The sequence below is a fragment of the Cajanus cajan genome, chromosome 10 (genome assembly GCF_000230855.2).
Source record: "Cajanus cajan strain Asha chromosome 10, NIPB_CcT2T_4, whole genome shotgun sequence".
Classification (NCBI taxonomy): domain Eukaryota; kingdom Viridiplantae; phylum Streptophyta; class Magnoliopsida; order Fabales; family Fabaceae; genus Cajanus; species Cajanus cajan.
The window spans coordinates 49,247,020-49,271,495 of NC_138526.1; the positions used below are offsets into that span (position 1 = coordinate 49,247,020).

The window sequence follows — 24,476 nt, forward strand, 5'->3', positions numbered from 1 at the left end:
TGGTGTTTTAAATAAGAGTTAAAATAGATATTTGATTTAATTAATTAATTTAAATATTAAATAAAACTTGTTAAATCTGGTTCATTCATTTAATTTTTTTTTATCAATCTAACAGTATTCAATCAATAGTTCACGGGTGAACTATTTTCGTAAAACACAACATATTAAAAATGCATCGATAAACCACCAAAATGATGGTTCATGGTAGAAAGTACCCTCAAAGAGTTATACTAAAACAATGTTTCATTACATTATTTATTGGAACAATAAGTTATATAAAGTCTAGTATTTATTAAGTAAATTCTTGAACCATTTTTGCTGAAAGTTTTTAATATCGTATCAAGCCATTTTTATAATTCACAAAGTTTAATCCAAACAGCAAGGTAAAACTAGTATTCCATTCGAAGTTGTTAGTAATGACTATTGTAATATTCTTTAGATTTGACGTCTCAGCGATTTCACTCTACGACACTTGACACAACTTTTGTTTGTTTGCTTCTAGAATCAACAATTGACCTCTCAAACCAATACAAGTATTTTCGGTGTATTTTGCTCTTACTCGTATACTTTTAAGAAATTTTCCAAAAAGTCATTTATCCCTAAATTACTCAAAGCCAAACTCACTTAACTATGGAGTTTCTTTGTGATGAGCTATCCATCTTTGTTGGTATAGTTAGTACAAATTAATTCTTTTAAGTCATCTTCAACTGTACAATCGCAAACTTGTACAATTTCTAAATCATTTTCATTTCAATGTGTTCGAAATATTACAACCATGAAAAATATCTTATAAGAATCTATCAAGGTCCAATATTATCAAATATTATTTTCAAAGGATGGAACACTCAATGACTAGAAAAAAAATCTCAAAGAGTTAAAAAATAATAATTTGAAGAGTCCAATGAGCCCAACATCAAATATTAAAGATGTTATAGTGGACTAAACTTTACTTGGATGATTTACTTGATTTTTGGACTTAAAAGTTACGTAAGCCTATTTCCCTTTTTTTTTTTTGTAATTTTCATGTTTTATTTTAATTAAATAAGTTCATATGACTTTTCATATTGCCTAGGTTAATTTTAAGTGTTTTTAGACTTCTTAGTGAAAAATAAATGTTAATAAAAATTAGTGAGATTTTATTTCCTAGTAAAATTTAGTGAAAAATTACTATATGTAAAAGTGATATATTGTTTATCTTAGTCTAAATAGGATCCTTTTGTAAGCATTCAATGACAAACTAGAATATTAATAAAATTGTGAGTTTCTCATTGTGAGAATTTTTCCTTTATTTTTGGATAAGAAATTGATAGTGTTAGTTTTACCGACAGATCATAAATAGTCACGCATCTTTTTGATAACTTTGGTTCTATACCAACATGTCATAATTTGGGTCAAGTTTCCTTTTATTTCTTTACTTGTTTTCAAGATGATCCTATAATTTAAAAATCATATTAATATCCTTTTATGTTTGCATCATTCCTTATAAAGTTAACAAAATAAAATAAAATAAAATAAAATTTATAAGCAAAATACCTTTTAAACATGCAATAAAAAATTATTACTTACTAAAATAAAAGACATGACGATAATAATAATTTATTCTATAAATATTTAGAAGAGCTTTCTCAAATAATAATGTTGGAATAATGTTGGATTAGTGAACTCATTCATGCCTATAAATTAAAAAGCAATATACATTAAAGTTAGAAAAAAAAAATTGAACGTTAACATCCAACTTTATGATAAATATCCCATTCTAAAAAAAAAGAAGATGTATATAAATTTATTTTACAATAGCTTTAGGATAATAAATACGATATTCAGTATAATTACCATTTTCAGTAATGTAAACTAAAGGATTCTTGTACATTTCTTTGATATGGAGCAACAATTCTCCAAATCCTTTGAATAAACATATAACCAGGTTGAAGCGACCTACAAATATAATTACAAATGAAGTTATATATAAAATAAAATATATGAATAATAATATGTAAGTAATGTTTGACATGGCAATATATATATACATATATAATTGGACCTACAGGAATTCCGTTGCGTTAAGCTACTCCGACAAATTAAACAAAATAAAAAAAATGATATTATCAAATTCAACATATATAATGTAGAGAAGTGATAGACAAGGTGTTGTGAAATTGGCATTAGAATCAGTAGCATAACTAGATTTGCCATTACTTAGCTTAGGTGCATTGGAAGCATAGTTAGAGGTGTAATAGTTTACTCCAACAAAATCAAATCAACCATTCATAAGTTTAACTTGATGTTTAGAGAACTTTGACAATTGTTTACCAACAACACAACGCATGCTTTGTGATACTTTCCTGATGTTAAAGGTCCCATGAACCTGTAATCATTGTTGCAAATGAAAATACCTGATTATTTGAGATCCTTTTTTAATTTCTTTTAACTATGATTACCTCTTTTTATTAGTCCATTACTTTTTAGTCATGCTAGCTTACCACTATTACATATATATGGTAGTGTACAACTTTGAAAGAACAATCCCTAATTATTTCAAATTTTCGTAATTCGTCTCATCATAAAATTTATTATATTTATTTAATAATATTTTAATTAATAGGATTATTCAGGCAACATCATGATATAATATTTATTAATTTTAATTTATTATAAACAGTATATATGATACCTTTTCTCATGGTCACTCATTCAATAAACAAATTCTAAAATAAGATAATTAGAAGGATAAGGTTTAGTCCACATCTAACGTGGAGAAATCAGAGTTTCTCTATCAAGCTCACGCTCACTCGTTGTGAGGTTTTCATAACATTATTCATTAATTATTTTTATTAATTCTTAGTCTTAGTATTTTCTCTCAATTTCTCAATTATCCTTTAAAACGTACAAATGATTATTTTAAAATGTATAAAATAATTATTTAAAATGTACAAAATAATTATTTCAAACGTATAAAATAATGATATCAGCTAGGTGGTAGCTTAAGCTCATCGGGTGTAAAAATCGTGAATTGCTTGTGATCTCAACCACGCTAGATGTAGGCTTGGTCCCTGGATGTATCTAGTCGAGTGCGGGGAGAATCACACTAATAAGTGTGTATGTGCAAGTGATTTTTGTACATAAGTGATTGTGATAAGTAAAAGTGATAAGTGATGAATTATGAAATGATAAAATGATATAAGTGATAAAGTGTGATGTGTTATGAATTATAAGTGATAAGTGAATTTGTGTAGTAAATGCATTGAGTCTTGAATATCATGCATCATATGCATATGTATTTTTTTTTATGGATACAATGTGAAATACATTGCTAGGGAAGGTCTCCTTGTGTAAAAATTTAGAGATTAGTCTTTAGAGATAGCTTGGTTTGAGAAGCTCTAGTCTTGTCCGATGGGACTATCTTCTACGGGTCAACTATCACCACAAGATCCAAGTTATATATCTTTCTAGTGAGAGTGTTGTGATGGTTTGACCTGCCATGTACTCCTAGGCTACTGGGTCTTTAGGTAAGGAAAAGTTTTTTTTTTACCGACGCCACATGCATATAGTTTAGGAGAGTTTAGTTTATGTATGATCATAATATATTACTTGTGTTTAAACTATATTTGACTGATATTATGATGAGATGAGATATAAAGTGAGTTATGTGGTTTAAATTATTGTCATATTATCTACGTATGGATTGATGAGAAATATGATTATTTGTTTTATATATATTGTTTGTGTGTGGCTATTCGACCTTTTATTTTTAAACCGGTAGTCAAAATGAGGTATGTTTTCACTCCCTTATTTTCTTTCATGAATGTTTTATGTGTTTGCAAAAGACTTCCTTTTTCGGGGGAGTCTAGTTGATTGAAGAGATAACTTTAATATTTGTGATATCAGAGATCTTAAAATATGATTTTATGTTTTTAGAATTATAACTTACTTTATTTAAAACATATCTTCTCTAAATTTATAATAGCTTGGTGTTTAATTTATAGTAGGTTTTGAATTTTGAACATAATACTCTTTACCTTTGTTTAAAGTTATTCAAGTGTGATATTTACCTTTAATAATCATTGTTTATTTAATTATGCATGCATGCATGTTAGAATGTGTCATAAAACCCTTTTAAAGTGAATGGTGTAGTAAGGATAAAGTGTAAAGTACTTAGAATTATTATTACTTGAAATTTTAACTTTATTTTATACATAAGCAATTATTTTATTATAATCTTAAATCCTTTTATTAATTAATTAGAAATTATCGCATGCGATCTAATTTTTAAATATAATGTGATTTAGAAATCTCCAAATATATTACCCACTCTAAAAGAGACAAATATGATATAAAAAGAATAATTATTGGAATATATTTTTCTTTCTAATCATTACATTAATTATCATAATACAATATGTATACAATTTAATATTTTTTTAGAAAATTCGTGAACCATTTTGCGGAGAGCTTTTGATGTCGTTTCAAATCATTTTTGTAATCTACATAATGTATTCCAAATCGAACCGTATAACCATCATTCCATTCAAAATTGTCCAACAATGACCATGCAAAATATCCTTTTACGTTTACGCCATCCCTTATAAAGTCAACAAAAGAAATTGAAATTAGGTTTATAAACAAAATATTTTTAAGTTGTGAAAAATCATTCATTACCTCATTGCCGAGTGAAGATAAAAGAGATGGTGATAAAAATAATCAATTCTATAAGTATCTTGAAGTGATTCCTCAAGTGGTTGTGTTGGATCAATGATTTCACTCATTCCTACAAATTATTAAAAGGAATGTACGTTAGAAGAAAAAATCCATGTAAATGTACACCTTTCTAATAAATTTGTCCTATATTTTCAATAATTTTGTCTATAAACTTACTTTACAATATATTCCAAGAATAAAAATATTATAATTACCATTTTCAGTGATATAAATCAAAGGATTGTTGTACTTTTCTTTAGTATAAAGCAACAATTCTCTGAATCCTTTGGGATAAACAAATAACCAACTTGAACCGGTCTGCAAGTATAATTACAAATAAAGTTATAAATAAAATAAAATAAAATAAATTAATAATGATATGTATCTACAATTTAACATGACCATGTATATACCTTTGGACCTATAAGAACTCCGTTACGTGTAGCTGCCCCACAAAAGAACAAAGTTTCAAATTATCAAATTCATCAACGTTATATAATTTAAAGAAATAATAAAGGTGTCCATATATACATGTAAGATTGACTTTGCAATCTGTAATGTAATTAGGTTTGGCATCTGGTGCATCGGTAGCATAGTAAGTGGTATAATAGTTTAGTCCAAGAAAATCAAATGAACCATTAATAAGCTTAGCTTCTTGTTTAGAGAATTTTGGTAACCGTTCACCAACTAAGGAACGCATGGTTTGTGGATAGTCTCCTGATGTTAATGGTCCCATATACCTGTAATTATTGTTACAAATGAAAACATATATTAATTGTGACCATTATAACCAAATAGTATAATATAAATGCAAACCTCCTTTATTGTATATTATATATATGTGTGTATATAGAGGGATTAAAAGAGGAAAGGGTGCATAGAAAAAGAGAAAGAGAGAAAAGAGCTGGAGGAAGAGATTCACGATGATTGAAAAGCAATATAACATATTCAGCAATCTTTAATTAAATCTCTGAGGAAAGGTTAGAAATGAGGAGAAAGATAACACAAACTCAGTGTTGTTCAAGATATGCAAAAAAATTAAGGACACGTATGGGCTTAATAGCCTTAACCTCTTAGACCTAATCTTCAAAAGTAATAGAAGAAAAATAATATACTCAAAGGACCTTGTTAGGCTTATGATTATGTATTAGGGTGACAAGTTATTAATATTCTTTTATAAATAAAATAGTAGATAAGGAGACGAAAATGACGTGCTAATTAACAAATAATAATCTTATAATTAAACTTTATTGTCTACTTAGTGATTTGTTAAAATTTAGTAATATTTTATTTGATTTAAGACTTTATTTATTGAATTGTGAGTCAGTTAATCTCTATCAGAAAAATTATACCTTTGATACTAAAAAATCTTTTAGAATAAATATGTCTATCAAAATAAGATTTTAATGATAGTAAAAAAAAATAGTTTCATGATGATTAAAAAAATATAAATAGATTAATATAACAATGATTATCTACTTCAACACTAGATCATTTGTCCTTACTTTTTTCAACTTATCTATTAATTAATGTCTATTTTGAAGAGAAAAAATAGTTTCTCTTTTTTTCAACTAATTATTTGGTATTTTATAAGAAAAATAAGTGAATATAGAACAAACATTTTTATATATAAATGGTGGGATATAAGTTAATATATAATTGGACTAGTTTACCCCCCTAGTATGATCAGATATACAAATTAAGTAAGGCCTTTGGATTATAACTAAAAGGATTTACAACAAGTTTCGATGGGAGAAAAAGTATGTTTGTCATTATCATAATATATGCTAAATTGATATATTATTTTCTTAATTAAAAATAGAAAGAATATATATATATATATATATATATATATAATAATGAAAAAATAAATTCTCTCATTTGGTACCCATTATATTTTTATTTTATCCTTAATGATTATACAAAATTTTAAATAACTTACAAACTATATATTAAGATAGATAAATTTTATTTTATTTAAACAGAGGCTCTTTTTTTTTTTTTTTTTCTCACTAGTACCCGTAATAACAACATATTATATATTCACCTAATTGTGTGACTCTGGCTAGCAAGCATTTATATTTATTAGAGAAGGATAGTATTATAGTAATATAGAACTAAGCACTTACCATCCAAACATAAAATCAAGTGCTCGTTGTACAGCGTCTTCGTCTGATTTGTTATTTGAAAGTGGCACAAACCAATTAGATATTAGTGTTATGCCTATCAAACCTTTTTGAGAAGCCTGTGTCGAGTGTATTATTGGACGTTAATTAGATACTAGACTTATACAAATCAAGTATTTAGAGCCTCACAATAGTATTTAAGTCTTTAAAAAATTATTGTCAAATTATATATTAAAAAAAAAAAAAAAGAACCTGATAATTTTTCTTGTAGACTTGGACAGCTGCCCCATGAGCAAGCAATAGGTAATGTGAAGCTAAATAAGGTTCTTTTCCAGAATCACCATCAGTACAGTTTGGATTTAACCATTTAGAACATCGAGCTGGTGCAAAAATTCCAGCTGCATATGCATTTCTACTATATGACCATGGCTCATTTAAAGTAATCCAATATTTCACTCTATCTCCAAATTCTTTAAAACAAAGATCCGCGTAATCTTCAAAATCATTTCTGAAAATCAATCATAAATAATAACATTGTATCAATATAATTTCTATATTCATATAATTAGTAAAAATGTTAGTGGAAAAAAAATCCTTTAATACATCTAATGAACTAGATTACTAGCTCTCTTATATGTATCACCCAAGAGCCACTGTTTTAAGAGGTTGACTTATTTTGTACATCATACACATTCAAACTCTCAACATCTCATGTTTATATGTTGGTTGATTTATTATAAAACTAGAGCTATCAAAACGGGCCAACCCGGCCCATGTGGGCCGGCCCACCTTGACCCACTTTAAAAACGAGCCAATCCAATCTAGTACACTTGTAATTTTCTCAAAAAAAATTTGGCCTGGCCCGGCCCGGCCCACCACGGGTTGGTGGGTTATACGGGCCAGCCCACCAGCCCACCAAAAATTAAAAAAAAAATATCAACAAAATTCAAAATTTTAAATTAATTATAAATTAACATAATAGTCATAAAATTAACATCATTAATAGTCATAAGTCATAATTCATCATACAAAATTAAATATAAATCATGATAAAGGTCTAAAATAAAAATTTTCAATATACCATCATACAAAATTAACTACAAATCATACTTAAATTTTTATTGCAAAAAAAAATGGTGGGTTGGTGAGCCACCCGGCCCACCACGGGTTTAGCCCGGGTGGGCCGGGTCAAAGTGGGCCGGTTTGAGATATACCCACCTACTATAAAACTTTAAATTTTTTGGTCCGGCCCGACCCGTTTTTAAGGTGGGCCGGGTTGGCCCACGGGTCCTGGCCCACTTTGACAGCTCTATATAAAACACTACCTGTGTTTTTATTTATAACAGAAAATTTGAGATCATTAATTATTCATTTATATAAAACTCAATTCATATTAATTATTTTATATATTATTTATTTTTAGAATAAAATATTTTTAATTAAAATATGTTCTCTTAATTTGATAAATATATTAATTATAGATTTTTTTTAAAATTTTAAATAGAATCTAATTTTCTTAATCTTAGTAAATTAGGTAATTGAATCTTATATATAAAAATCAAGACAATAATATTCATTTTGATCCTTAGTAAAAATGGTTATTTATAAAAATAAAAAAAAACATTTTATCACCATAATTTATGTAATTATTATTTTAAATGACGTTATCTTCTAAATACATCCTATTGTACCAAAAAAAAAATCTTCAAAAAAATAATAGTGACCAAATTACTTTAAGAATTAATGACTTTATTCTTTATTTTCACTTTTTTTTATCTAATAATGAGTAACTCATCTTTAATTGTCAAACTAAAAGAAAATAGAATAAAAAGTTAAATTAATAATTATAATAACAATAATTTAAATAAAAATAAATATTGCATCACTCACACAATATGAGGACTTAAGAAACCACCATACTCATCTTCTAGAGCTTGGGGAAGATCCCAATGAAAAAGTGTGACACATGGTTCTAAACCTGCATGTTAATAGATAGTTAGCATATGATTGTAATCACTTGAAATATTGTTATAAAATGCAAACTTTAAGAAGAAGAAAAAAACAAGAAGGCAAAGTATGGATGATATTGACCGTTGGCTAGCAGTTCGTTGATGACTTTGTTGTAATATTCTATTCCTTCTTTATTTACACCTTCACTAAGCTTTCCTTCTGTGAATAATTTATAAAAAATATATTTATATATTGAAATTATTAATTAACATGAAATATCCACCTGACATAATTAGAAGACAATAATTGATCATCAATATAAATATTTATCTTACTTGGGAGGATTCTAGACCAAGAGATGGAGAATCTGTATGCATCCATATTCATATTCTTGATGATCTGAATATCTTCCTGTGATATACATGTACAACAAGATCCCAAAAAAAATTAAATACAAAAGAAGCAATTATAGTTTGTGATGTATATTAAATTTTCTTTTGATTTTATTGTTTTGTTGTGGTGCATGGTATGTGTTTTTTGTTCGTCAATCCCTTTCGAACTCATGATGGTAATGTATGTGCTGTTTTAATTAAAATTCATAATAAATTAAAGTAACTGTGTTTAAAGTTGATATGTTTGGGTTTTTCGTTGATTCTCTGTCATGATCAAGAATCTGGACCATACCTTGTAGCGATGATATTGGTCAACGGCGACATCTCCATTGCTTCTATCTCTGATCCTTTCTGCAAATTATAGGATTATAATTAGACTAATTATCAATTATTTTTCTTTTAAAATATAATATTTATAAAATTAACTAAAGCAAGTAAATTTCAAAATTATCTCGACATATAAATTAAAATAGTTAGTTTATATGATAGTACTTTTAAGGATTATTCTCATTAATGAACACCTTTTTTATCTAAATATTTCATTAATACTTAATCCTCTTTCTTATTACACTCATCATCTTTGGCAATTACACTTTTTCATTAAGTTTCACACAAACACCACATATATATATATAAATAAAAGAAGAGACCTAAATCTACTCTATTTAATAATTAATACTCTACATCTTATTTTAATAATTTAATAATTGAATTAAAAAAATTAATATATAAATTAAATTCGTAAATTTTTAAAAATTTTAAAATTATTTAATATTTTGTTATAGAAATTCAAATCAATATAAATACTTTATTTAATTTTAGTTCAGTGTCTGAAAATTTATTTAAATAAAAATAAATAACATTTTTTGGTTAATTTTTATTCGACAACTTGGGAATCGGGTCAGAAACCCAAAACATAAAAGAAGCAAAATCATATTTTAGTTTTATTGTAAACTGAGCCAAAAAAAAAGTAATAAATGCATCATTTATTAATCTAATTCTTTATTGTCTTTTTATTTATTTAAAAATTATTTACTTAAATAAAATTTAATATTATATAATTAATAATGACATAATTATATATATGAGAGGGAAATAAAATGAAAGAAAGAATTTCCCCTTCTTCTACATAATAGCATGTTAAAGATAGAATCAAATCAAAATACCAGGATATTGATGGGTGAAAGTATCCCATATACTTGGTCCTCTACCACCCTCTTCAGCTGCACCTTCGTACTGTAATCACATTGCCTCTGATATTAGTAAAGTTTGTTGACAGTAAATAATTTTCTAAAAATAACTATCATGTTTCAACTTAATGAAACTACGTATACGTGTTTAGAAACTTATTGAGAAAAAACAAATCATGTATAAGATGTAAAATTTATAACTATTAACTTCTTAAAAAATTACGTAAAAATGTTATACCGGAGATGTGAAATCAAACATCAATATTCTAAGTAATTTTAATTTTAGTTATTGTGATTTTATATCGAAAATGTGACACCAAATTGGCTGATATGATCTGAATGCATACCTGGTACGCGGCAGATGCGGTTCCAAAAATGAAGTCTCTTGGAAAACTGGTTCGATTGAGTGAATCAACATCGACAATGGATGCAAGAGGTCCCGAACAAGTAATTGATGGTAATTTGCTAACAAGAGCGAAGAAGAAGAAAATGAAGAGAAAAAACTCGTTGCATGCCATGTCTGTTAGTGTTGAATGAATGCAACCTTTGTGTCTTTTTATAAAACTGAAGAACACTATTTCATGTTATAACTAAAAATAGATTTAAGTCATTGTGAATCAATTTCAGCCCTTCATACTCAAACTGCATGTCCAAGAGTTCCAACTTATATTGTAGGCTAAGAGTGTTCCTAGCTAACATTATTTTCGAAATTACTGTATCAGGGGTCAATATATTTATATTATAAAGATTATTATGTTTTCATTTTTAGTAATTATAATCAATACTAATAGTAAATTTTATCTTCTCTAGTAGTACAATGTATTATCAAATATACCGTCCAAACATTGCACAAGTTCAAACACTAACTATAAAATATTTCTAAAAGGACAAACAAGAGTTCATCCTAAGATAATATTATTTCATATTTTCATTCAATTAAAATAGCTTTTATCATTCATTTGCTAACTAGCGGCGTTTTTATTTTTTTTCATTAGAAGGTTATTTGGCATTCATGTTTGTTGGGTCAATACAAGACAAGATGAACATGGTTTCTACAAGTATGGGCCCAAAATAATACAAAAAATGAAAAGTTGGGCCAAATAGATTTAGGACTGGATCATACAAACAAGGTGCCCGCCAAGCCTTAGCGCAAACATGGATTCAAAATTACGTTTTTTTAATATTCTTTTTTCTTCCAAGAAAATGAAAAAGTGTTACTATATAATTGTAACAGAAGGAATAGAAAGTCAAGGCCTAAGGATTCGAGGCATGTCACCAAAAGATCAATACGGAAACGTGACCTTCAATCAATTATTGGAGGAAGGGAATCTCGTAATCATTTCGAATTTTGAACTAAGATGGTGCAAATAGCAAAGAACCTGCTTATTTCCTCACCAGATAGGCCCGTTAAAAAGTAAAATATCCTTTTGATTCCATGTTTAAATCGAAGATCGAATCCAAGAATTCCTAAACATTGATTAAGTGCATGTTTGGACCTATGTTTATTATGTGCGACTTTCAATAAAATTACATCAACTAGGACAATGACTAGGAAATACCATGAAAAAAAAAATGATAATGTATGTTCCTTATTTATTTCCAAACACATACTAAAGAACATAAATATCAAATTACATTTAATAACAATTTTCTTTGTTTTGTTTTGCTCAACATGCCTCTCTGTTTACAAAGAGAATGCAAATAAGCATGCACGCCATTTTATGCACAAGAGAATATCTAACTCAGAATTACCACACGCGTAAAACAAGCATTAGCAGAAGATTAAATCGTTTTAAAATAAATTCAGTAGGTACTTTTGAAGTTCACCAGTGTCTTGGCATATGATGCACTTTTTATGCACCAACTATCTTTTCTATATTAATCTAGACTTCTTAAAACTGTAAATAGCCTGTTAGGCATAGAAGTAGAGTGCTAAATCCTTCCAACAAGTTTCATTCAAGGTCCATATTTGCTTCATTCTTACAAAATGACTTTAAATTCAGAGGCTCAGACACATTTGAACTTTCCATTTATCTTTGAAACTTAAGAGAGAATGGAAGGGCTTCTGTAGGGAGGACAACAGGTACTGCAAAGATGATAACTCAAAAAGTCAAAACCGGCTTCGAGACAATGTGAGAATAATGCAGAAAATAAGGTAAGGACTTGAGTAGTTCTCTGCAATTCGCAGTCACCAAACTTATAACTAGGAGCAAAGACATCATTTCATTTTTGGGGACCTTGGAATGCTATGATGATGAAAGGATAGGGAGCATAAAAAACCAAATTGAAAGTAAAAGTAGAAAAAAAAAATTTAAACTCGAAGTATTTTAGCATTATAAGACAACAGCCAGCATTGTAAACTCTCAAATTCATGATTGAAATAAAGAAAAAAAGGAATTAATGATAGGGCACCACCAAATGGAACCCCTCAAATCAGACTCACCCAGGAAAAAAAAAAGGAAGCTAAAAATAAGAACAAAGAGACAAAACCAGTAAATGAAATAAATGACACTAGGCCTCACTTCCTATCTCATGATTGTAACTGATAATATGACAAAGGAAGAAAGCTATTGCACAACTTTCATTGTTCTCACTTGCACTGCACACCTGCTTCTGCAGCTCGCCGTGGCGTGCTCTTGCGCCTGCTTCCATTATGCCTAAAACCATTGGACTTTGTCAACTCATCAGTTGTGCTTGATCCATTTCCAATGCCATTTTCTTCCTCAACTGAGTCTAGTTTCTCTTTTACCTGCAAGTTTCGCTTCCTTTTCCTCCCGTTTTCTGCTGCAGTTGGACTTTTCATCTCTTTGTTGGAGATTCCATTCTTGACATTGTCATTGTCGTCTTCTATTTTCTCTACTTCTTCTTCGTCAAAGTCATCCTTTAGCGGCTTTTGTGGCCTCCCTCTTCTCTTTTGCATGGGAACTTTTTCATCCTCACCACTTGCAGGATCCTCATGATTGGTAACAGTTAATTTTTTACCCTTTCTACCTCTACCCATGGTCTTAAAATCCTCAGAGAAGTTGTGATCATACAAACAAGGATATCTGCAAGAAAAGGGCATAATGACACATACTAGACCAGTTCAGTAGAGATATAATAGGATTCTTAATCAGCTTAAATTTGGACAGGTTGAAGTAGCTTCATTAAAAGAGATACAGGTGTTTGGATAAATTTCTTCAAAAATACTTCTAAGAGAGAAAAATAGGAAAAAAAATCAAAATAAGCTTCTCAAAATCTCTATAAGCTAAAACTAATTTATACATAAGTTAAAAGTAAGATTTTGGAGAAGTTAATAGGAGATAACTTCTACAACTTAACTTATGTATAAGTCAATTTTACTTCATCGAGAAGCTTATTTTGATTTTTCATTGTATTTTTTTCCTCCTAGAAGTACTTTTGAAAAAATTTGCTCAAACAGACCCAAAGAGGTAAATCCATGTATCTAATAAACATAAGCATAAAGAGATAAAGAGGTAAAGCCATCACTAAAAAAAACTTTCACAAACTCAAGCTTAAAAAGCCTCCTCTAGAGCATTACAAAATGAAAATCTGATCTGAAATAATATCATACCTATGATTTGTTACTGAGCACAAGAAACCATAAGAAGAAATAGAGTCTCCCGTTTAATTTTATTTATAAAGAAAAAGACTTTCCCTGCCTAATTGTGCTTGCACTTGCACACTTTTATTCACCTAGACCAAACCAGTAAACTATAGCAATATTTCCAGGTTTGATTTTTCAGTGAGACAACCCAAACACTAAATAATTTCTAGCACTATAGAGTATAGAACAAATCTACAGATTGGTCTTTAAAAATCTGAAAGCAAGGTAAAAGAGATGCATGCATCACCCAAAACTCGAACAAAAAAATTAGATTAGGGCATATAAGAACACGAGAAATTGACAGTCCAATGAAATTGTAAATCATTTGAGAAACAAATTCACAAAAACAAACTTCTAACCTAAACATAAACAATCCCCAGAAGATTCACAATAAACCAAGAAAGCAATAAACTTGTAATTGGAGAGAACTGATAGCAATCGAAATCCACAAAATCACCTTAAACTTTCGAAACCCATAAATCGAAAAGCACCAAGAACAAAACCGGGCAAAACAAACGCGTACTCTAATCCAAATTCAGCTAAAAGAAGAACAGAAAATAGAACGAAATAAAAATATTAAAAAAAATAAATACAAACCTGAAATGAGGATAACAACAGGGTTGGCATATCCAGCATGAGACTCAAGGAATGGAATATGCTAAAGCCCTCAGAAGAAAAACTCTAGAATAAGCAACACCCAGAGAGAGTTATAAGTTATTATTTATTGAGAAGCAAGTAGATTCGAATAGTGAAAAGCTCAAAAACGTAAATTTCAAAAAGACAGGAAAAAAAAATATAAAAAAGAGAACTTTGATCCGAGTAAGAAGAAATAAGCAATACCCAGATGATGAAAGATTGAGATTGAGCAAAAGAAGGATTGGCCTTAACCTTAAGGAGTGTTTGAGCTTTGAAGAGTGTGGTGGGTTTGTAAGAAATGAAACAGAGGCGAAGTAGGGATACAGATATAGAGAGAGAGAGAGAGAGAGAGAGAGAGCGCAAGCGTTAATAGATATTTGTCTATTGGTTCTTGAGTCTGTGACTCTGTACACTGAGGTGTATTATTTATGCTTATATGAAAATTAAATCGTTAGGGCTAGTTTGGTAATTTAGAATTGCAACCAAAGTGTAGATAAAAACCGTGTAGCGTGAGCAGCTACATGAGTTAACCGTTAGTGCTTGCGTGTGTTGTGTTGTGTTGTGTTCTATTCCATGAATGAATGAATGAAGCTAAGTTAAGTTAAGTTGAGTTGAGTGCATGTTGTCGAACTCCAAAGTGCAGATTGCATGGGAACGAGAACTGAAACCTAGGTAATTGGAAATTGGAAAATGGGACATTCTGTGTGACGCGAGCCTTTGCTATTAGGGACATAGATTATGCCATTACATCATCGTTAGAGTGTGATGTAATCTCAGACTAGAGTTCAAGTCCTTTACTTTAATCGTAATAGAATATCATCATCGGATTTTTTTAAGCGTATTTCGGATTACATTTGTGCTTTTTATTAAATCTTTGCTCTAACCCAACGCCAACGATGAGCGAATTATTATTTTATTTTTATTATTTTCTTACTATATAACAAGTGATTAATTAGCTTAAAATAATATTTTTTTTACATGTACATGTAGTAGAATATGATCATTTTACTACCTCATTCAATTTATTAATAAGTTATAAAAATAATTGTTGTTACTTAATTATATACTTAAAAATATATATAGTGTCGAATGTTGTTATTTGATGGTAAAATTATTAATTTTTACACTAATTATTTTTTAAGGTGATTTTTAAATAATCGGTAGAGAAATTTAATCGTTGGAAAATCAATCCAAAATTTTTAATTATGAACGATGAAAGACATGAATAAGGAATATTAAACAAAAAAAAAATAATGAATAAATAATTATAAACGAAAAGTCATGAATGAATAGTCATATCATCTCTTATAAACAACTAAGTTAAATTTGTGTCTTTCCTATTTTATATTTGTATTGTATTTATATGTGTTCATACTTTAATCTTAATGTGTGTGAAAAGGGACTCCAACAATGTTGTATATCTATTTAACTTAAATACTAATATGATGTTACAACAAAATAAATAAATATTTGTGTAAAATTATTTTGTATTGACAAAATATATATATATATATATATTCTAAATGTAACCTATCAGTCGCAAATAAATTAATAAATATGAATAAAAAATGACATTATCAATTAATATGATAAAGGGGGTAATTTGGCTTTGAAAAACTAAGGTAAGTTCATGTTATTTTAGAAACGGTTGAGCCTTATTAGAAAGTATGATGGATGTTAGAAGAGGATAGTCTTCTTAATGTAAGCAGAAAGAGTCCTTTTGTCATTTCATTTGATAATAACGAAATCCATCCAAACTATATTGAAAATCAAAATACAAACCAAATTACGCATTATATTTGTATTGATTTTTTATACTCTCGTAAAAAATCTCATAATACTTAGTTATGAGTTTATGACATTTTCATGGTACGTGACTAAATTGTTTATGAAAAAATTGGGATGTACTGTTTTATAAGAGATTTATAATATTATTATTGTTTATTGTTATGTAAATGTTAATTTCAAGACTCTAAAATGACTCAATTAACTATTAAAATTTATATTGTTTCAAATTTTTTGTGTTGCTAAATTAAAAATTTCTTAAATTATATAAAAATAAAATTGTAAATTGTAAATTTGATTAAGACTAAAAAAAATAATTAAATTGATTTCATATGAATTTGATATTGCATTCAAATAAAATAAATATTAATTTTGTGTCTAGTTCAGATAACTTTGGTTTAAAAATCATATTAAACCACATTGGGAATATCTCTTGTGAGAGTTAAAGGCTTGACCACCTTCTCATCAACATTGTCAACATTCCTTGCACAACTTTTGTATTAAGGACTAAGGAGTGGTGAACAAGAGTAGCATTTGTTCTTATAGATGTATTTGTATTGATTGCGTTGTCATTAAGAATGAGAATAAGTTCTATGAAATTAAATTTTAAGTCAAATTTATTATTTATTATAAGTTTTTTATAAGTTTGACTCATTTAAAAGTATGATTTGACTTAGTAATTTATTTAAAAACTTATTTTATATTAACAACGTTAAATATATTAATAAATTTGATTTAAAATAAGCCAATAAAACCAATTTTAAATATGAATCCCAATCTTTTTTATAATTTTATATGATAAAAAAAACAATTCATTTTATAATTATTAAAATTTAGAGTTTTGCTTTAAAAAAAAAACTAACATAAGAGAGACATTCATGCATACTCATGGCACTTATTCTTATCTTTAGTTATCATTCATTGAGAAAACAATGTATCTTCCATTATATCATTTTCTAAATAAATAATGCTAATGCAAGACTTGATACACAAAATTGCACCGTGTCTTAACTTAAAACTCTAACTGAAATGGTCATATGAGTATTTTAAACTCTTTAACTCTTTCATTATAGTGTCTAGCACACAATGAATAGTCTTGTAAAATATTAATCACATAAGCTTACAACACTAAAATTTGTATATTAATCACATAGCATCACAACACAAAAATTTTTAATTTTTGAAAAAACAACCGTCACTTAAACAATATTAACTTATAGACCCATAAACACTCTATATAGGCTAAGACCTCTCACTTACCTAAGAAAACAAGCCTACCATTTTAATCCAATAGTAACTCAATGACTTCTCTAACAATATTAGATTTTTGGAAAGTGTAACCCATTGAACTTAACCAACTTAGTTAATCATAATACCTTTTAATATGACATTATTACTTTCAAACCCAACTAAGATACGACATGTAATTTCTAAAAATCACTACTTACACTTTATACTAAGATTCTTGATCGAGTAACACAGATTTATGAATTTTCCTTCCTATTTCAAAAAATATGTCGTCTCCTAAAACATAATAAAACTCCACTATTCATATTTTACTAACAACAAAGGATCGAGAAGACCTTATGGCAATTAGATATGGATCTCTAACATTGGGCCTACTAAAGTCCATACATATGACCCACAATTCAAAACTTCCTATGTTCACTATTTTACTAAGTGCGATTTTACGATTAAAACTACCTATAAAATGTTGGTAAATTTTTAACCTAACCTACTCACATTAGTTATTAACAATATTATGTTTTTCACATACTTGAAACAAAACATTCTTATTAGACTAAAATAGTTACACGAATAAATGAATTTAATAATTTTGTTATGCTTTTATGTGATTAATTTCATGTCAAAATTAGTTTAAGGATCGTGATACCTTAATTTTTTTTAAAATATTTTACGGATTTAATTGAATTTTAGTTAAAATAACAAATGATAACGATAATAGCCTCGTTTGTACATGCAATAATTAAAGGCAAAAGTACTGTGTTGGAGTCAAACTCGCAATCACTTGTCCAACATCAAATAAAACTAAACAATAATCGCTCTCCAGTTAATATGTGGAGTATATGGCCACTACTAAAAAAATAAAAAGGATTGGATTAAAAAAAATCCAGATTGTGTGTGTGTAATTAATAGTTTTTTTTTTGTCACATGAGCAAAAAAGAAACCAACACAAAGATAAAAAAAAAATTTAAAAAAAAAACTAGAAACGCATTACTAAAACACCCAGATTAGTGTCTAAAATAATTAATGATTATTTGCATATTTCAATTATATAGGTGCGTAAAATTTTCAGAATGAGAAGAGAGACCGAAAATGTGATGAAAATGCAAATCTGATTGTTCCAACTCAAACATTAGCTGCAGTTCTTGGCTGATGAAAATAAATCATTACCGAAACCGATGGATGAGAATTGAAGCATGAAGGACACACAGACATTGATTATAATTTATTTTATTCCTTAAAATTTTCTTAATTTATCTCTTTTATTTAAAATTGTCAAAGTGGGTAATCTGGTCCGGCCCACCATGGGATGAGCAATAAGTGGGCTAATTCAGTCCGACTCACCTTTAGTTGAGTTTTAAAAAATCAATCTGACCTGGCTTATCACGAATTAGTAGGTTAAACGAGTTGATTCACTTAAATTAAAAAAAAATATTCAACTTTATAAAAAATATATATTATAATCTTATATTTTAGAAACACAACTATGTTAACAAAAATATTAATAAATAATATCAAATTGACATTAATTATCATAATTCAAAATTAGTATATACAAAATTTAGTCAATTATATAAATATAAAATCACATAAATTAACATATGAAATATAAAAGTAAAATAAAGAATATATTAGATGAACCAACTCTTGAGCCAATCTGACTCACCACGAGTTGAACCAAATTTTTTTTATAACTAAAATGAGTCAAATTTTTTTATCTAACCCAACTTAAACATGGGATGAATCAAATTGGTTCACGGATTTAAATCCACTTTTACAATTTTAATTTTATTTAGAGTCTCTTGTACAAATAATATTTTCTATTGAGATTTTCTAATATAAATAGTACTTAATTAATCATGTATGAAATTCTTTCCGGCTATCATTGATTATAATATTGCGATCAAAATTAATTAATGATCAAATAAATGGAAAAAAAACATATCAGAAAAATTAAAGGCTCTTAAATTTTACAAATAACATTAGAGCCCATTCTCTATTTTTTTACAAATTAATTTTCCTACCTTAGTAGAGCTCACTCTCTCTCATTTTCTTTATCATTTCCCCTTAGTTTTTAGAGCGTTGTTATCTTTATTTTGTTTTATTTAATTTTTACTTTTACTGATGGTTCCAACTTATAATCACTGAGAATATTTTTATCGTCTTTCTACCTTTTTTTCCAGTAAAGCTTAAAAAATCCAATAACAATTTTTCTTTGCATAAAATAAAGTACGTTTTATTAGAATAAAGTCAACAACGTTAATAAAATTTGTGTAATTCTTTTTTTATATTTCTTTACGATGTTGATTTGTTTATGTTCTCACATTCTTATGCGTAAAAGAAAAAAAAAATTAGTTTCTAACAATGCTATCAAAGCTCATGAGTGTAATTTGGTGACGTGTCATTTAAGCATTGAATATTGACATATAATGATTTTAATATTCAAGAAATATTGCTGAGCAAAAATATAATTGAAAATAGTTGTGACGAACATCCATCATATCAAGAGTATCAAATTTGAAATTTTAAATTGAAAGAAGAAAAATTGTTGGAAAAAAATATTTAAATTTCTAATTTCAAATCTCTAAGATATTGTTTTCATATGAAAATATATTATTTTTTGTTAGGATATTGTTTAAAATTAAAAATAGTATATTTATTTTGGAATTTTGTTTCATCTTTTAGTATGGAAAGTTAATAAATAAAAGTTATTAAGATAAGAAAAAACACTCGACTTATAGAAGAAATCATCGCCTTAAACGAGGAAGGAGTCATATGAAAGAAAGTTTATAAATTTCATCAAAAAATTTATGAAAGAGGATTTTCAAATTTGGTTAGAAAACTTGTGAGGGAAAGATTTTCAAGTTTCACCCATAAAACTTGTAAGCAATGAATTTTCAACTTTTATTCATAAAATTTGTGTGGATAATTTTTTAAATTTCACCTATAAAACTTGAAGAGAAGATTTTTAGAAATATACATATAATACATTTTAAAATAATGAATATCATTATATACATGGATATGAAGGGCTAAACAAAAAACTCACAAGGATAATGTAATGGTTTAAAAAATATATAGGAATAACTAATTTTTAATTTTTTAAAAAGTCAATGAAATTCAATAAAAGCCTTCATGAATATTAATTTTAAACATTGAAATATTTTTAAAACGAAAACACACTTTACAAAATGGTATATATATTATAGACTTGGAGAAAACTTAAAAAGAAAATAGACTATACGATGATTACTAATCACGCTAAATAGTTCTTAAAAAAAACAATTACACTAAATTTATTAACTTTTATAATATTATTTAAAATTATAATAAACCGTAATTTATGATTGATTAACGACTTTAAAGATTTTGTAGTGACATGTATATGCATTAAACTCAAAATCAAAGTCATTAACTTTTTCCAAAATTTGAAATTATATGTATTTTTATTGAATGACAACTTGTTATGTATATTATTATTAATTTATTACTAGTAGGGAAAGAGACACTTCTATCTTTATATATTTATTTTTAAAAAAAATTGAAATTTTGTTAAATTTAAAGGTAATATTATCCAATATAAAAATAGAAATCAAAAGAGTAATTACTAAAATCTATTTTTTTTATAATAAGTATGGATGTTAATTTTAAAAATATTAATAAATTAAGTTCTAAAAGAGAAAATGATCACCATGTAATTCTTTGGAAACTCGATTTATTAACAAATTATTTTCTCAAATATTTATTTTATATGACATTAACCTTTAATAAGGATTAATGTATCAATTTATGTTTGTGTGATCGATGAACGGGACTTAATAAATGACTATATATCAAATCCTAATTCAATATATATAGAGATCTTAACCCGAGAAAGAATGACCATCTTTTTGGTGCATATGTCAAATTTTTGCAAAAAAAATAGTTCTCATATTTAACAATAATATTATTTGGTAATGAAAAAAATGAGTTAATGCAATACAATAAATATTATTAATTCAGTTTCTAAATTAAAAGAAATAAATTATAAAAAAAACACGTGACACAAATTATTTTCAAAACATTTTATGAAAGTGAAAATCATTCAACTTTTAAATTATAATGAATTTAATATATATATATATATATATATATATATAAATATAAGTGTGACTCAAGAATAAACTAATTTAAAATACTTATTTATATGAAATGAGAATTTTTGAAAATAAAAAAGTATTTAAAATTAAATGATAAAAGGTCATTAAGTAAATTTTCATGTCTTTGTTGAAATAAAGAATTAACAGCAATATAGAAACAATGTGAAAGAAAGTGATTGAAATATTTAATATGTTAAAGTTGCACGAATCAGAAAAAATGAGAAAATGTATATACATGTATAATTTTTTTTTTGTTATAGATTGTGGTAAGTAACAGACACACAAAAAATAAATATCAGGCAAACAAGCACAACTGGAAATTTCACATGGGCATCTTCTTCAATTTTGTGTCGAAAAAAATGAACATACATAAATATAACAACTATGGAAAAAAAAAACTTGAGAATTGAACAACAATTAAATTAAAATTTAAACCATGCACACCAAAATATCATAATAGATTTTCTTGAAGGTGTAATATTCTATGTGTGTATTTGGATGGAAAAATTTAAATGAGTAATATGTATATATATATATATATATATATATATATATATATATATATATATATATATATATTTAAAATTTTAAATATTTTGATATTAAATATTTTGTTTAGATGAAGAATTTATAGAGAATTTAAAATTTAAGTATTTGTGAAATTTCTTAAAATAGTATAATTTTAAATTATCTATAATTCTTCATATTTTTCTTTCTTATTTCACATATATATATATAATCTCTTAATTATTAAATATTTAAAAATATTTTTAAAATTATTTAAAATTATTTAATATTAATTTTTTAAATTTATTAAATAAAATTGATTAATATTTAATTTTATAAAATTTAATCTTAAAATTTCAATATATATGGTACTTTCTATACTTCATGGGTTCAACATCAACTAATTCGCTCGTGATCATATATGTATAATCAATTTTACCTATAATAAAAATTAAATTATGATATTTAAATAAAAGATTAAATATTTAATAAATTTGAATTAACTTGTCCAAAAAAACATTTTAAAAAATGATAAAAATGAAATCAAAGTAATTTAAATTTTAAATTTTTAAAATTTCTTAAATTTCTAAATTTTTTCATTCAAACATATTGTAAGAGAATTTGTTTCAAAATATCAAATTTAAATTATTCAACACAAATATAAACAAATCAACTCTTATTATATTAAATAAAAAAATTTATCTTATGTGAGAACATTATTTTAGTAGGAATATAAACGAGTCAGGTTAGCATGGGTTTGAATGAACTTGTTACTTGACATGATTAAAATTTAACAGGTTGAATTGAACAAATTTCTTTTAAATCCAATCCGATTATGAATGAATTATATTTAGTTGAGTTAACTGAGTCAACATAATTAAATTTATTTATTTATGAAATTTAAATATTTCATAATAGATGTATATTGATTTATTGTTGCAAATGCAATGTTGTTATTTATCAACCTATAAAATAAATAATTATACAAATTAAATTTTAGAATAAAATTATTGATTTGTTATATTATTATTAGCTAAAACAACTAACATTAATAAAATAAATAAATATAAAAATAAATATATTATATTATTACGATGTTATCAATTTAAAAATATAAAACTCGTTACTAAATAAAAATGACAAAAATTAAACAAGTAATCATTTACACACTATTTATTTATTATTATTATTCTTATTATTATTATTATTATTATTATGTCTTAATTAAGTTTGATCACGGATAAAAAATACAAAATTCATTATTTAACTAGTATAATGTTAAATTTTGATTGAATTGAGTCTGATCAAATACTTTTTGTTTTCGACAAAATAAGCTTCACATTTTATTTGACTAGTTAATCGACCATTTGTATAGTTGCAACAATCAACGTTCTTGCTTCAAAATCTCGAGGAAAAAAAGTGGGGTAGAACGAGAGAGGAATAGAAGGAATTCACGTTCGTCGTTTTCAAAATGCAAAAAGTCAATAAAAGAAGGTTTCGTTTAAGTAGAATAATAATAAAAAATTGCATGTGAAGCTTTGAAATTGGATCAAAGAAAGGTAAAAATTATGAAGAATTAAATAAGATAGGAAAATGTGTGGAAAATGAGTCGACACGTGATTCAGCCAAAATATTAATTCTTTTGCATTTCGGACTATAATTGTGTCTGATTCTGCCATGTTCCAAAACTAACTAAAAGTTTGAAATGCAAATGCAATTGTTATCTCATGGATTCGATCCAGACAATATAAGAAAACATAATAGCAAGGGACATTGGCGCAGAAAATCACAAGGTCTAGTAAAGTTGCTACATCCACATCTTTCTATTGCAATCTTATAATTAAGAAAGTCAAAGGGATATTAATATGGCACACAAAAGTGGAGTTAACTTAACATGCATGTTTGCCTTTTGGATGTCATCAAACAAATTCTACTTCTTACCTCAATCCTATGTTGTATCTCAATTTCTAGCTCTAATATAAAATTACAAAACCTATATCTTAAATAATATCTATAAATTTTATCTAATTTAAAATTTTAGTAAATTTTTTATTACCTTATAAATATTTTTTCATATACACAAATTTAGAGTTTGAATCCCTTTTATTTGTATTGTCACAATTCAGAGACTAATTTGGTTCATAGTATTATAATAATCTACAAGATATGAATGTATAGTGTCTAACTATTATGCCAATAACCGA

At 26.5% G+C, this 24,476-nt stretch overlaps 2 protein-coding genes and 1 pseudogene across 3 annotated transcripts; all 3 read right to left on the reverse strand.

The window, feature by feature from the left end:
- Nucleotides 1–1,413: 1,413 nt before the first annotated feature.
- Nucleotides 1,414–4,220, reverse strand: LOC109805606 (beta-glucosidase 12-like; annotated as a pseudogene).
- A 106-nt stretch (nt 4,221–4,326) lies between these two features.
- Nucleotides 4,327–10,895, reverse strand: LOC109805809 (beta-glucosidase 12). The gene is made up of 13 exons (XM_020368018.3): nt 10,701–10,895; nt 10,330–10,399; nt 9,456–9,514; nt 9,107–9,182; nt 8,913–8,990; nt 8,712–8,799; nt 7,074–7,329; nt 6,825–6,940; nt 5,227–5,435; nt 5,109–5,140; nt 4,911–5,013; nt 4,657–4,765; nt 4,327–4,579 (listed from the first exon to the last, which is right to left on the reverse strand). Exons 1-13 carry the CDS (start codon nt 10,869–10,871, stop codon nt 4,408–4,410), a joined length of 1,539 nt encoding a protein of 512 aa, XP_020223607.2. The 5' UTR covers nt 10,872–10,895; the 3' UTR covers nt 4,327–4,407.
- Nucleotides 10,896–12,637: 1,742 nt separating this feature from the next.
- On the reverse strand, nt 12,638–15,010 carry LOC109805448 (uncharacterized). 2 transcript variants are annotated; one of them, XM_020367518.3, is made up of 3 exons: nt 14,849–15,010; nt 14,558–14,641; nt 12,638–13,400 (listed from the first exon to the last, which is right to left on the reverse strand). In XM_020367518.3, exon 3 carries the CDS (start codon nt 13,352–13,354, stop codon nt 12,944–12,946), a length of 411 nt encoding a protein of 136 aa, XP_020223107.1. In that variant the 5' UTR covers nt 13,355–13,400; nt 14,558–14,641; nt 14,849–15,010; the 3' UTR covers nt 12,638–12,943. The 2 variants fall into 2 exon arrangements, with proteins under 2 accessions (XP_020223107.1, XP_020223106.1); XM_020367517.3 differs by having other exon boundaries at nt 14,801–15,010.
- Nucleotides 15,011–24,476: the final 9,466 nt, after the last annotated feature.